The 13,825-nt window shown below is 44.2% G+C and overlaps 1 protein-coding gene across 2 annotated transcripts in view; it reads right to left on the bottom strand.

Annotated features, from left to right (window-relative positions):
• The window catches only part of Ick (intestinal cell kinase), a 64,299-nt gene that overhangs the window by 20,552 nt on the left and 29,922 nt on the right, over window positions 1–13,825 (bottom strand). For both annotated transcript variants that reach the window (XM_021207446.2, XM_029543387.1), the window contains exons 4-6: window positions 11,134–11,255; window positions 9,985–10,064; window positions 706–838 (exon numbers count right to left, since the gene is read on the bottom strand). In XM_021207446.2, the coding sequence (XP_021063105.1) occupies window positions 706–838; window positions 9,985–10,064; window positions 11,134–11,255 (335 nt within the window). The remainder of the gene's footprint in view (window positions 1–705; window positions 839–9,984; window positions 10,065–11,133; window positions 11,256–13,825) is intronic.

Below are 13,825 nucleotides of genomic sequence, written 5' to 3'. Positions count from 1 at the left end.
GCAAAAATTCACCTATGGGACTGGAAAGATGGCTCAGCAGTTAAGAGCCCTGGCTGCTCTTCTAGAGGTCCTGAGTTTAATTCCCAGCAACCACAAGGTGGCTCACAACCATCTGTAATGGGATCAGATGCCCTCTTCTGGTGTGTGTCTGAAGACAGCTACAGTGTACTCAAATAAAATAAATAAATCTTTAAAAAAAAAAAGATCATTAGATAGGGCAGAAACTGTGGCTCAGTCAGTGGAGTGCCCGCCCACCGTGCATAGAGCGCGCGCGCACACACACACACACACACACACACACACATGAAATAGTAAGTCTAAAATCTTAAAAAATTACTTAGACTATAGAGAGCACAATGGTTTTTCTTCTAAAATTGTTTTTAACAAGCTTATACTTCACTTAATAACAAAGTATCTGCAGGGTTTGAACCACTTTTTCCTTTTAGTGAGAAATTAATTAATACTGTCCTCATCATGTTTTATTGTTTCTGTTGTTTTGACTCTTTTTTCTATATAGCCCTGGCCAGGCTGGAACTCACTGTGTAGACCAGGCTGGCAATGAACTCATAAGAATCTTCCTGCCTCCTGGGTGCTGGGATTAGAGGGTGTGTCATTACACTTGATGTCATTACACATAAGATACATTATAACTGTATCTTTTGAAAAAAAGCATTATTAGATAATTCAGAGAGGAAAAGCATTTACCATCTAGTAGACACATAGTCAGTGTATGGAGGTCTTGATCGGATTTCTCGAGCCAATCCAAAGTCTGCGATTTTCACAAGCTCTGGTCCCATGCAGAGGAGGTTCTCAGGTTTTAAGTCCCGGTGGAAGAAACCTGCAGGGAGAGTGAAGAGGTCCAGTCACACACTCCCTCTGCACTGTTCTCTGCAGCTCTAATACTCTCTTGACAGCATCCGTGGTTACCCATCACCCCTCCGTACCTCTCTCAGGGCTTCAGTCGCTTCCTTACGCAAAATCCTTCCAAAGCTGACCTGCACACTTTTTTTTTTGTTTGTTTGTTTTTTGTTTTTTGTTTTTCGGTTTTTCCAGACAGGGTTTCTCTGTGTAGCCCTGGCTGTCCTAGAACTCATTCTGTAGACCAGGCTGGCCTCGAACTCAGAAATCCACCTGCCTCTGCCTCCCAAGTGCTGGGATTAAAGGCGTGCACCACCACGCCCGGCTAACCTGCACACTCTTACACACATGGAAGCACCTTCAAACCCTCACACTGGTGGGCTGAGATAACTGCAAACCTGGGGTGGGGGGTCATCCCGACCCTGCTAAAGTCAACAGAAGTGGTTTGAGACTAATACCATGTCAAAAGACAACAATTTTTACTGTATTAAGTTTATACTACGGAAAATAATTAAGAGACATAAAAAAGATGAATAGGTCTTGCCTACTCAGCCTTGTGACTCTGGTAAGCGTTGTGAAACTCACACTGAGAGGATCAGAGGGCTCACTGAACACAAAGTCTCAGCTACAGTGGTGCTGCCAAGATGTGGCCAGGAGGTCTTTAATGGGAGAGTCTTCAAGGTACATGCAGAAATCCAGTTACGGGCAATAGACATGGCTCTGCAAAACTCAAGCCACCTCCTCCCCAAGGTACCACCCACACAGACATCGCTCGGGTGCTTCTGAATCTCACTGGCACTCGGATGGGAAAGACAACTTAGGTGATGCTGCCCACAGTGTTAGTTATGTTCATCATCTCTAATATTATATCCTGAGCCATCCTTAAAGCTACATCCTTAATTGGATCCTGACTGGATGTCACTTTCGTCTCTGCATCAGCTTGTCCAAAACTACCTCACAAATAATCTGTCCTCCTCAAACAATATCGCCAAGTACTCAGTAGTTCTGTTGAATCTGTTGGTTGGTTGGTTTTTTTAAAAAAGGATTTATTTTATGTATATAAGTGCTCTGTCTTCATGCACACCAGAAGAGGGCATCAGATTACAGATGGTTGTGAACCACCATGTGGTTGCTGGGAATTGAACTCTGGATATCTGGAAGAACAGTCAAATGCTCTTAACCACTGAGCCATTTCTCCAGCCTGAATCTGTTCTTTTGATAGTGATGGGACAGTCCCTCAGAATGCTTCCTCTTGGCCTTTGCCTTCTTCCCTTTCACTCGGCCCTCCCAGCAGCTCTTATTGCCCGAGGCTCCACTGTCCCTTTCCACCAGCATCTCTGGATTCTCACACATTCTAGTAATTTAAACAATGTTACACACACACACACACACACACACACACACACACACACACACACACACACACACCTTTCCATACCCTCTTTAAATTGTTTAATAAATCTGACCTCTTTCATTCTACTTAAAGAGTTAAATGTATTTTCCAACAGAGGAGAGAACTCTGGTAAAGAACCTGACTAGCATGCATGCTGCCCTAGGTTCAATCAACTACACTGCCAAACATATCTCCCAACACCCAGCACCCATCTGTTCCACTCAGGTGAAGTTCTTTACTCCTGTTAAATTCACTGTATGGATCCCCATCGAGAATGTACCCTGTTCCTTTTCATCTGTATCAATCCCAATCTTGACCATTCTCCAAGGCTTAGTGAGTTGCCTTTTGTCTAGGGAACCATCACACACGGTGCCATTCCTCACTCTTCCGCTTTGCCAAGAAATTATCCAGAAGCTATGCCAAGAGCGGGTTGGGCTCTGTGGATCCTGATCAACCCACACGGCCATGGTTCTTGGTCTTTGCCTTTACAGGAAGGGCAGGCCCTTCTCCTGATCGTGTGGAGAGCTCTATCATGTACAGATATGGTCAGTGTTTTCACTATGCAGATGGAAACACTTTAACAGTTAAGGCCTTTTACATTTCTGAATGTCTTACATGCAAAAAAGAGCCAGGTAGTCTCATAGTATGTGATTGCTAATTGAATGAGGGAACTACATGGGTGTGTAGGTAGAAGGAAGGACCTTCAACTGATGACTCTACACGGATGAAGAGAGTAGGCCAGAGCTGTGGGAAGGATGGAAGAGAGGATGTCCTAAAGACAGAAACTGAGAACTGCTTGACAGGTACACAGGCTCAGAAGCAGGGTGGTGACAATGAACGTTCACGTTGGATATGCATATCACAGCGGGTGACAATGAGGTTCACTGCCAGGTATGCACACGACAACAGGCTCTCCTGTACCACTACAGAAAGCAAGAGCCAAGGCTACTTTTGTCTGTGAAAGTGACTGCAATGTGAAAAGGCACTACATGGCGATGCATGATGGGAAGTAGCAATGTTTTAAGAGAAGGGCACTCCTCCGTGTTCATCCTGGAGACAACTGGGCTTAGCAGCTGGTCAGATTCTAAACGCAGAGTTGTATAGCATAATGATGGAACTGCAGACCCAGTGGGTGGCTTAGCTGGACCAAGTGGATACATCGGAGCCTAGAACCTCATGCCTACATGAGGATGAAGGCACAGAAATGATCACAGACATTCAAGGGGGACACGCATAAGAGGAAGAAGTACTTCCTTCACAACACAGGGCCACCTGCTTTGCACAGCACAAGGAACTGAGATCAGTCAGGCACGGCACGGGTTAGACAACAGATAGTCACAGCAAGTTGGCTACTTTACAGCATATGTATATTTGTAGATACGAGTCCATGCATGTGTACGTGTACACTATGAAAACACATTATCTTTCAGTGCTTCATCTTTATTCTGCCACTGTCCTGACAGAGACCTAATGGCTTCCCATAGACAGATTTCTTCAAGAATCCTAACCAGGTTTGTAGTTAACCAAATATAAATAATTATAAGAACAAACTTGAGGCTGTCAGCATAAGAAACTCAAGAGTGACTCAATATTAGTCAAGAATGGCCTTTCCAATAAAAGAAAAAAATCTGATATAGACAAATCCAGATGGTTATTATGAACCCAATAAAAATATATTATCTACCCACCAGATGAGTGACGCCTGTTCTAAATCTTGGTATAACTGAGTCACTGTGTTTGGGACCTTTGCTCTTGTGAATATCTGCCAGTTCCCAGAAGGCCTGACTATATGTACCCAACTTGGAAAGAAATAAAAAATTATGCAAGTATTAGAGCTGTCTTTTGTCAATGTACCTAGGACGGTTTCCAGGACTCTCCAGAGAAAAGAAGAAACGGCAGGCACTGTTTTCTTACCAACAGATGGGGAAACTGAGTTATGGGCAGGGGGCAACAAGTCACTCACAATCCCACCAAAAAAACCTGTCAGAGCCTCAGAGTGCCAAGCACAACTCTCCCTCTTGGCTCAGACACCTACACCTTGATTTGTGCTTTGACTCTCAAATCCATATCAACACTGATTCTCCTAGTAAGTGTCCCCTCCCTTCTCGAATTGGGGTAACTATTATTTAGAAACTTATATGGCACTTCTCTTATAGTGACTCATCTGTCTTTGAATCACCCCTCCCCGCAACTCCCTCTGGCACCATCTATAACACCCACATCAACAACTCTCATCTTCTCCAACTCAGTCCATCCCACCACAGTGACTGGTACTCATGCAAGCATCGATTGTGAGTCCATTGTGAGCCACTCTCTGCTAAGCACCGAGCACCCCTCCCCCAACAGTCAGGCTGTATTCTTTTGATCTTGATTCTAGTCCCACAGAGAGCAACCATGTTCATCAAAGGGGGAATGAAGATTCAGGTTCCTCACTTATTCCTCTAATTAGCTTCTTTTTTCATACTTCATCTGTTTTAGTGAAACATGACTATTTAAAAAGACAACTCAGCTTAGGATGTGAATGTGTAGACCAGCAAGGATGCTGTGGTCATTTAACCCTTTAGTGCCTGAGTTCCTTTATTAGTAAAATAGAGACGGGCATCTACTTCACAGGTTTGCTCTGTGGGATAAAACACATTATATCTATAAAGCTTTCAGATGCCAGTGCCGGCACACTAGTGCCTTTCGGGAGCTGGTCATTTTGAGGACAACTACCTGACAGCTCTCTCTGGTGACCTCCCAAAAACTGCCAACGTGGACTGGCATATATGGTGTCCTTTTTTGCAAATAAGAATCAAGGCTTGTGAGGCTAGTGAAAGTGTCATCTGCGGGGAGCTGGCGGTGAGCGCTGCCTGGGACTGTGCTCTGCTGACATGTGCAGTGAGGCCCATAACAACGAGCCCCCTTCTTCCTCCAGCTTCTGACCTGACAATGGAAACCCTTCTAGCCATGCCAGTTAGGGACCACGTGACAGCAGAGTGCTGTCACAGCAAGACCCTCCCAGTTCCAAATGGCTTCCAGAACAGAAAACAGAGTCCTAATTTGAGTTCAGGGCATTGCCTGACTGCTGAATAACACAAGGGCTTCCCTTTTCATTCTGATAGAAGATTTTCATAAATAGCTTCAAGGAAGAAAGGAAAACACAACCTCAAGGAAGGCGTTCCCCTGTCCATATTCTGTTGTTGGTGACTGATTAAATAAGGAGAGATGACCTAAGATTATTTAAACATGAATTTATGTGGCACATCTTCCTGCTGTAAAAGTAATTTCAGATAATTCTCAGTCTCTTTCCCCTTCCTTCCTCCCCAATTTTCTTCCTCCCCTGAATCTAGAGCTACAGTATTTGTATCAAGAAATACTTGCAGCACAGGCACACAAAGGGTCACCTCAAGGTCACACATTTAAGGCAGTGGTGAGGCTCAAAGACACAGCATCACCTCTAGGGCAAAACACTGCCCAAAATAATTTCCATTATCTGATGGGGGTGAGTACCCCCAACAGTTGCTGTAAGGATAGGTCAGCAGGAAACATATGATTTGGATTATATTCCTGTAAGGGACATGTGCTTTGACATTGTTCAGTCAGTACTGAGCACAGCCATGTGTTCATTTCCCGTGGGGGGGGTGGGTAAAATAGTGACAGGAGACATGACCATAGCAACCACCCGCTGCGCTGTTCTTCCCTCTCAGAGGGCAGTACTCCCAGGGCGAGCTGCACCTTCTCACTGTGAGAACGAGCTATGGGGGAAGGGCTGAAACTCACTAGACAGTGCCATGAAGTACATCAGATAGCTTTACTACCACAGGAAAGGGTGACTATTAGGCACATGTGTACTTAACCAAAGTCAAGTCACGACCACACCAACCCTGTAAGTTAAAAAAACAAAATCAAAACATCACATTGACTTATTAGTTGTGTGTGTGTGCAAGTGTTACAGAGGCATGTGTGTGGAGGGCAGAGGAAAACTGGCAGGAACTGGTTCACTCTTGCAATTGAGAATGAACTCAGTTTGACAGGTTTGGTGGTAAGTGCTCTTACCCACTAAGCCACCTCTCTTTTTTTGTTCCCTATACTCCACTTTGAAAAAGGTTACTTATCATCATCATCATCATCATCATCATCATCATCAACAACAACAACAATAGCGACAGCAACAAAGGGGACAGGACTTGAGCTTCCTCTGCATCACTGCAGTGCGCTCTCTGCAGAGCTGTGAGCCTCTCAGAGCTCTGGTCTCTTCTCTTTGAGTGGCATGGCTACTTCCTGTTCTCCCTATCTGTTGGCAAGGAATGAAAAGGGTAACAGATGGAACTGGCTCCAACCAGAACCACGCATATCGCTGTTGGGAAAATGTCAACAACGACCACCTCTGGTGATGGCCAGGGTGGGGGGGATTTGAAAGTGCAGGCATGGACCTTCCTCCACACTGCACACATTCCCAGTGTCTAAGGCTTGTGTGGGAATGGCAGTGCCGAGTTCCCAGGGGCTGCTGAGGGGTGCTAAACTGTTAGCTGAAGATATTTGTGTCTGCATACACACCCATGCCCCTGTTTATGTGTGAAGGACAAGAGGGCCTATACAAGTGATAAGCATGTGTGCAGGTGTATGTACAGAGATAGCTACATGTGGATGAACATGTATGGAAGTGCGTAGGTAGTCTGTGTCTATGAGTTCATAAATGCTTCATTAGGTAGAGTCTCAGGAGAAAGGCTGCGAGTTCTTTAGCAATAACTATCTGAGTCTCATGCGAAGGAGAAGGAAGTCTCAGCTTCTGGGGTTAGGGAACAAATGACTAAAACCTCGTGACTGTTTCCTACTTGACAACAAGCTGGCAAAGAAAGAACTCCTTTGGTTCCCCTCTTTTCTCCTTTGAACTCTCATGTACCCTCTCCTAGTTGTCCCTAAAATCCTGTGTTTGACAATTACACGACACCCACTGTGAACTCCTGTGAGTAAAGGCTAAGGAGCCGGTCCGTGCTCTGAAGTCGGCGGGATCAGAGTTCACCTGTACTCCTGTGGTTCTCCAGCTGGATGGACAAGTCAGCTCAGCCCTGTGTATCACTCACTGATTACAAAGTCCGTGCTGGAGGACAAGCCTGTTTCTGTGCTTCATCTACTCTGTAACTGAGAAGAGTTACTTAGAGGTAAAGAGCTGGTCCTGGCCCTGGATATACTGTGTCACCTTGTACAACACAACATTTTTCTACCCACTGACAATTTACAACAAAGCTGGTAACTGCCAAAGGTTTCAACCCAGACTCCTCAATGAGAAATGAATACTTTTTTTTTTTTTTTTTTTTTAGTGAAATGTTTACAGTGACAACATACAGAATCTGAGTTCATGGACTTCCTGCCTGTACAAAATGAGCCACTGTCTGCATACTAAAATGACCTCGAATGACCTTCTCCGAGGACTCTGGCTTTCCCTTACAGATGTCCAGGTTTGGCTACATAGTCATGGGAAAGTTACCAACCTGAGTCTCAGAGAGCTGATGAAGATGCCTGCCTCATGGTCACTGCTGTCCAACCTTTACAAACTCAGGTAAGGGAAAAACACAAGGGGAGAGTTTCCTGAAGGGCACATAGCTAAGCTTCCCTTTGGACATTCTAAAGCTCTCAGCAGACTACACACACCATCCCTGAGGTGAGTCACAGCAGAATTGCCTTTTCTGATCAGGTGATGTGACTGGCCTAACCAGTAATGGATACCACAGAAAACCAGCCTACACAGCCCGATGCTGTGTTTACTCTAAGATCATGTGACACACTGCTCCCTCCAAGGGGCCCATGAGAAAGTGTCTTCCTGGCTATGGTATCCAGATAGTTTTATGCCCAGTAAGATGGCTCAGCAGGTGAAAATCTTGCTTCTAAACCTGATGACCTGAGTTCAAAACCCATGGAAGGATGGAAGGAAGAAGACTCATTGCGAGACCCTTGAAAGTTGTCCTATGACTACTGTACCCAAACTGTGACACACACAGACATAGACACAGACACACGCTAGATAAAGAAATGTCAAATGAACAAATTAACTTAAAAATAATAGTAGTTCTTCTTTTGGTAACTAGTATAGTCTTTGTTTGTTTTTGTTTTTTGAGACAGGGTTTTTCTCTCTGTGTGTAACCACTCTACCCTGGCTGTCCTGGAACTCACTCTGTAGACCAGGCTGGCCCTGAATGTACAGATATCCACCTGCCTCTGCCTTCCACGTGCTGGGATTAAAGTTGTGCACTACTATGCCCAGCTAACTAGTCTATTTTACCTCAAGGAAACTTGATCATGTTTAATATTTTCCTCCGTACAACAAGCTCAGAACCAAATTTGTTCCCATTTCTTCTACTGAAATAAAATTTACTGGCATGTTCGACATGTCCTCCAAGTTGGAAATGCTACTGTTTACCCCCCACCCCCAACACACACAGCCAGAGTGTAAGACCCTGGTGCTGAAGACACCATTTATTTATGCCATCAAATATGGAAAAAAAAATCAAGCTGGCTGGTGCCCAACTAGAAGCTTCATCCCTACAAACTCTGCAACCTACAACGGTGACCTGCCTTCAAAATATACTGGTATCATAGTGGCACACGTGTTATGAGAGTAACCAACCACTTAGAAAAAGAAAAACTGGATTTAAGGCCCACTTCATTACGTGGAATCCATACTTGACACCACCAGTGAGGCCAAGAGACAAGGACTAGTGGCCCTAGGGAAGAACCTACTACTCTAGCAACAAAACAACTTGTAATAGGATATTGCTACATATTCATAAGTCAGTGCACAGCTCACCCCTCATCAAAAATGCTTCTTGCAATAGGTAACACAGAGACCCACAACTGAACACTGTGCATACAATGTCTTTATCAAAGTCCTCCCTTCAAGGCTCAGGGATCTATGCAGTAGAGGAGGCAGAAAGATTGTAAGAGCCAGAGGGGGATGACTGACTCTAAGGAAACAGTATTTTGCAGATACAACCAGGCTGATGTACACCATATCAATGCACAGAGAATGTGACAGCACACACAAGACCTGGACCTCCCTCCTCCCTCACCTCTTCTCCTTTTCCTTTTTCTTCTTCAGACAAGGTCTTACTATATATCCCTAGCTGGCCTTGAACTTGTTATGTAGACCAGGCTGGCCTCAAACTCATGGAGATCTGCCTGCCTTTGCCTCTGCAGTGCTGATTGAAGTATTGTGCCAGCATACCTGCTAGGTCCCTTAGGGAAGGTGGGAGGGACAGAGGGGAGTGACTCTTACTCCCGGCTGCTCCCTACCATGTTTGCCTTTGTCTCTTTATCAGTTTGCCAAATTTTAATTTATTTTGTTTTCCCATTTGTATAGTTTAACCACTTTGACCCCCTTTGAAACAAATTGGAATACAAATGATGTAGAAAAATGAGCAACAGATTCAGAGATGCTAGCATGGGTTAGACACAGCACATGGGGACCTCAGAATTCCAATCTGATGTTTCTTGTTGATACATCAGTAGGTGGTGGGAAATAATTCTTAGATCCATCTATGACTAATAGGTGTGACACAAAAACCAAAGAAAACACACACACACACAGAGGAAAATCTAGGAATCAAAGGTCCCTTATTCTGAAGGCCCCTGTCAACCTGTCAACTCTATGGTCTCTTCTGGAAGTGCATTACAGAGCACATTAGTACTTCCTCTGTCACCTACCTGATGACATTTCACTGCTATTCAGAAGCACAATATTGTAAAACACCTACCGTGCTTGTGAATGAATGCCAGTCCTTGCAATATTTGGTACATTATATTCCTTATAGCAGACTCTGGAAACAACTTATTTCTGTATGGATCAGAAGAAAACAAAGTTAAAAACCCAAGCTCCTGTATTAAGGAGACTCCGCTGTGTTTGTGTCATTCTGGTTATATAGTATGAAATTAAGCACATTTTACTAGATCCTTTGATAATAAATACCAGAGAAAAATAATCACTTGATGGTATGGTGAAGCTAAGTAATAAACAGCAAGTATGTTCAGTTCTATTACAAAGAGGAGAGGAAACTTTTTATTATAATAATAATAAAGAAACCTTTAACACTATATCTAAAAATAACCTGGGCATGGTAGCCTATCTGTAATCTCAGGGCTTACAAGGTTCACAGAGAGAGCTGGTTTTCAACCTTCCTCATGTTGTGACCCTTAATACAGTTCCTCATGTTGTGACCCCCCAACCATAAACTTATTTCATTGCTACCTCCTAACTGTAATTTTACTACTGTATGAATAATAATGTAGATATCTGGCATGCAGGAAATGACATGTGACCCTATAAGAGGGGTCAAGACACACAGGTTATGAACTACTGACATGGAAGGATCTTGGGTTCCAGGCCTGTCTCAACTACGCAGCAAGTCTGAGGCCAGCCTAGCAATGAGATCTCTTCTCAGAAACTACAAAATGAACGGAAGCAAGCAAGCTGCCTCTCGGGAGTTACCCGAGGGCTCCCAGGCACAGGAATGTGGCTGGGTCCTTCACCTAGATGGCAGATTTCATTATTAGAGTCCAGTGGCATGGCTGTTAAAAGACTACAGAAAGAACTGGAAAACTGAAATAAACAAAACAAAAAGCACGTCTACTTTGCAATTTCAATACATAAAAATGTTGTGAGGCTGGAGAGATGGCTCAGAGGTTAAGAACACATACTGCTCTTGACAGAGGACCCTTGAGAATTCAGTTCTCAGCACCCACATGGGGGTGGCTCATTCTAACTCCAGCAATGGTGCAGAGCTGGCCCCTCTGACCTTCGTGAGCACCTGTACACACATGTAGTCCCTACATGCACACTTTAAAATAATACAAATAAATCTTAAAGACACTTTGTTAAAAGGAATAAGGTTATGACCAAATCATACCTCTCTTTAATGAGCTGGTAAAGGTTTTCCTTCATGTACTCGAAGATAAAGTAGAGATGGTCGTTTTCCCTGATAACCTCTTTTAACTTTACTATATTGGCATGATTGAGCTTCTTTAAAGACTGAAAGATGGTGAGAGACAAAACAAAGTTAGAAAAATAAATCTGTCTAAAAGGAAAAGGAATCCTAAGCATGCATAGAGAACAGTGTCTAATCTCAGAAGTGAGAAGATGCCATGAGTTACATTTTATTGGTAATTTAATAAACTATTTTTCTGAGGTCACTTAACTTTATCTAGAAAGATGACTTTGATCAATTCACTAGAAGGCTAGAAGGCCTTACCATCTGAAGGTAAGCTGGTATTCCTGGCTGTACCCAGCCCAGAGCAATAGGTCAGGACTATTTTTGTGGCAATAGGTCCAGGCTATTTTAAGCTTATACCCTCACAAGCTTGGAATTCAGGTTGTGCAAGTGTTGAGAGGGGAACCAATAAAGAAAGCCATGGTTTTAAATCTTCTAGCTCTAGAGAATACAGCTGGTTAAGGCTGAGATCACCAGGCAGTAGCCTACAGACATGTTCAACAGGAAATTGCCCAAAGGACTGAGGCTCATAGCCTGACTGGGGCACACAGCCTGACTGGGTGCACAGCCTGACTGGGGCAAACCCTGACTGGGACACACCCTGACTGGGGTGCACACCCTGACTGAGGCGCACAGCCTGACCGGGGTGCACACCCTGACTGGGGACCACAGCCTGATTCTAGCCCTTCATCAGACTTGTGTGTCTAAGACAAAATGGTCCTTCCTACAATGTGAGTTTTAATTTAACTACTAGGGAGGAATGAAGACGCATTATTGATGAAATTCTAAAGGAAAGGTCTAAGGGAAACGAAGGTGGGAAAGTCAGGCAGTCGCTGAGGAACATGACCACGGTTCAGAAGATGATGCCGGAGTTTCTCATTACTTATTCTGCATACATAGTTTTTAAAGCTCATTTGAATATAGCCCATATATGTGTGACTTGCCATATACACCATCTGTCAACAGTGAACAAAACTGCTGACCTATTATTAGTGAGCAGTGGCTGTATTCAAGTACAAGACGCAAAGATACTCAGTTCTGGGAGTCCTATCTGGATGATCAGAGTTTGAACCCACTGCCTTAAAAAGTCTTTTCCCCTTTAGGACAATGAGATCAATACTGATAAATCATAGATACTTCCCTGCCTTTGAATTTCATTAAAAAGAACACCCTTTTTGCTAGGTGGTGATGGCATATGCCTTTAATCCCAGCACTTGGGAGGCAGAAGCAGGTGGATCTCAGAATTCGAGGCCAGCCTGGGCTAGAGAGTGAGTTCCAGGACAGCCAAGGCCACACAGAGAAACCCTGTCTCGAAAAACCTTTAGTAACAGCAACAACAACAAAACCAACCAATCAACCAACCAAAAAACCCCCAAAAAACCAAAAAAAAAAAAAAAAAAAAAAATCCCCAAACTCAATAAACCAAACAAAACGTGTGCAGAAGGAAGTGTTAAAGTGAACACCCAAGCCCAGAAGGACCCAAATGATCAGAACTTGGAACAATGGAGCTTGGGACAGAGAGGAAACACGGCCAGCAGAGAAAGACCAAGGACGACCCTTCTGGAACCTCCATCCCAAAGGACGAACTCTTGCCAAGGCATTCTGCTGGCATGGATCCTCTGCTGCTTTGGCTACAGTCTTCTAGGATGACCCAGCAAGCTTGATTATTTCTTTTGTTTGGACTGGATTCCTGCTTTCCTGTGAGGAACTACACAGGCTGTTGTTCACTGGCTGCGCTGACCGCAGCCATCTTTCCTACCCGTTTGCTTGAAGCGTGTCACAGGTGAAGCATGTCGCTCAATGAGCAGCTTCACAGCAAATTCATTCAGAAAAAAGGGAAGTCGGACTTAGAGCTTTTCTAGGAGGGTGGAGGTTCAGCTCCGAGGCGTGGTCTGTCTGAAGCATGAACTACAGGCCATGTCTGAGAGCAGCTTTCAAGCTCCCGTTTCAGAGAGGTTACTGAGCAAGTTAAATTTTGTGTGGTCACCTTACCCAGATCTATTTCCAGAAAGAAGTGTCCCGTGTGGTTACAGGAACGTTTCTGGAGGAGTAGAGACATGCCTTTTTTTGTGAGAGCAGATGAGCATCAGTAGCACCTCAAAACAAGCCAACCATTCTTACAGGGGCACACCCCACGGATTAATCGATAGTATCAATTCTCCCCCCCCCCCCCGGGACTGATCGAGGCTCTCCTCACGATTAAAACTGAAATGTACTAAATCCTAAGGATAAACATGGTGTAAGACAGTGTCTACTTCTCAGAGGCCAACAGCCCAACTGGGAGCCTAGAATATGAATGTAAAATGCATGTACTGTGGCTAGGCTTGGTGGTATGCACTGCAAGCGTTTAATCCCAGCACTTGGTTGATAGATGCAGATGGATCTCTGTAAGACTAAGATAAGTATTTACAATCACTTTCACAACAGAGAATACTATATTTATGTATGTGTATATGTATGTATGTATGTATGTATGTATGTATGTATGTATGTATGTTGGGCCTGTTTGTATGCATGAACACCACATGCTTGCAAGTGCCTAAGGCCAGAGAGGGCGTTGTGTCCCCCAGAACTGGTGGCAGTTCTGAGCCATCCATGTGTGTGTGTGTGT

The sequence above is a fragment of the Mus pahari genome, chromosome 10 (genome assembly GCF_900095145.1).
Source record: "Mus pahari chromosome 10, PAHARI_EIJ_v1.1, whole genome shotgun sequence".
Lineage (NCBI taxonomy): Eukaryota > Metazoa > Chordata > Mammalia > Rodentia > Muridae > Mus > Mus pahari.
The sequence above is the reverse complement of the archived record's forward strand: the minus strand, read 5'-3'. Positions and strand labels throughout refer to the sequence as shown.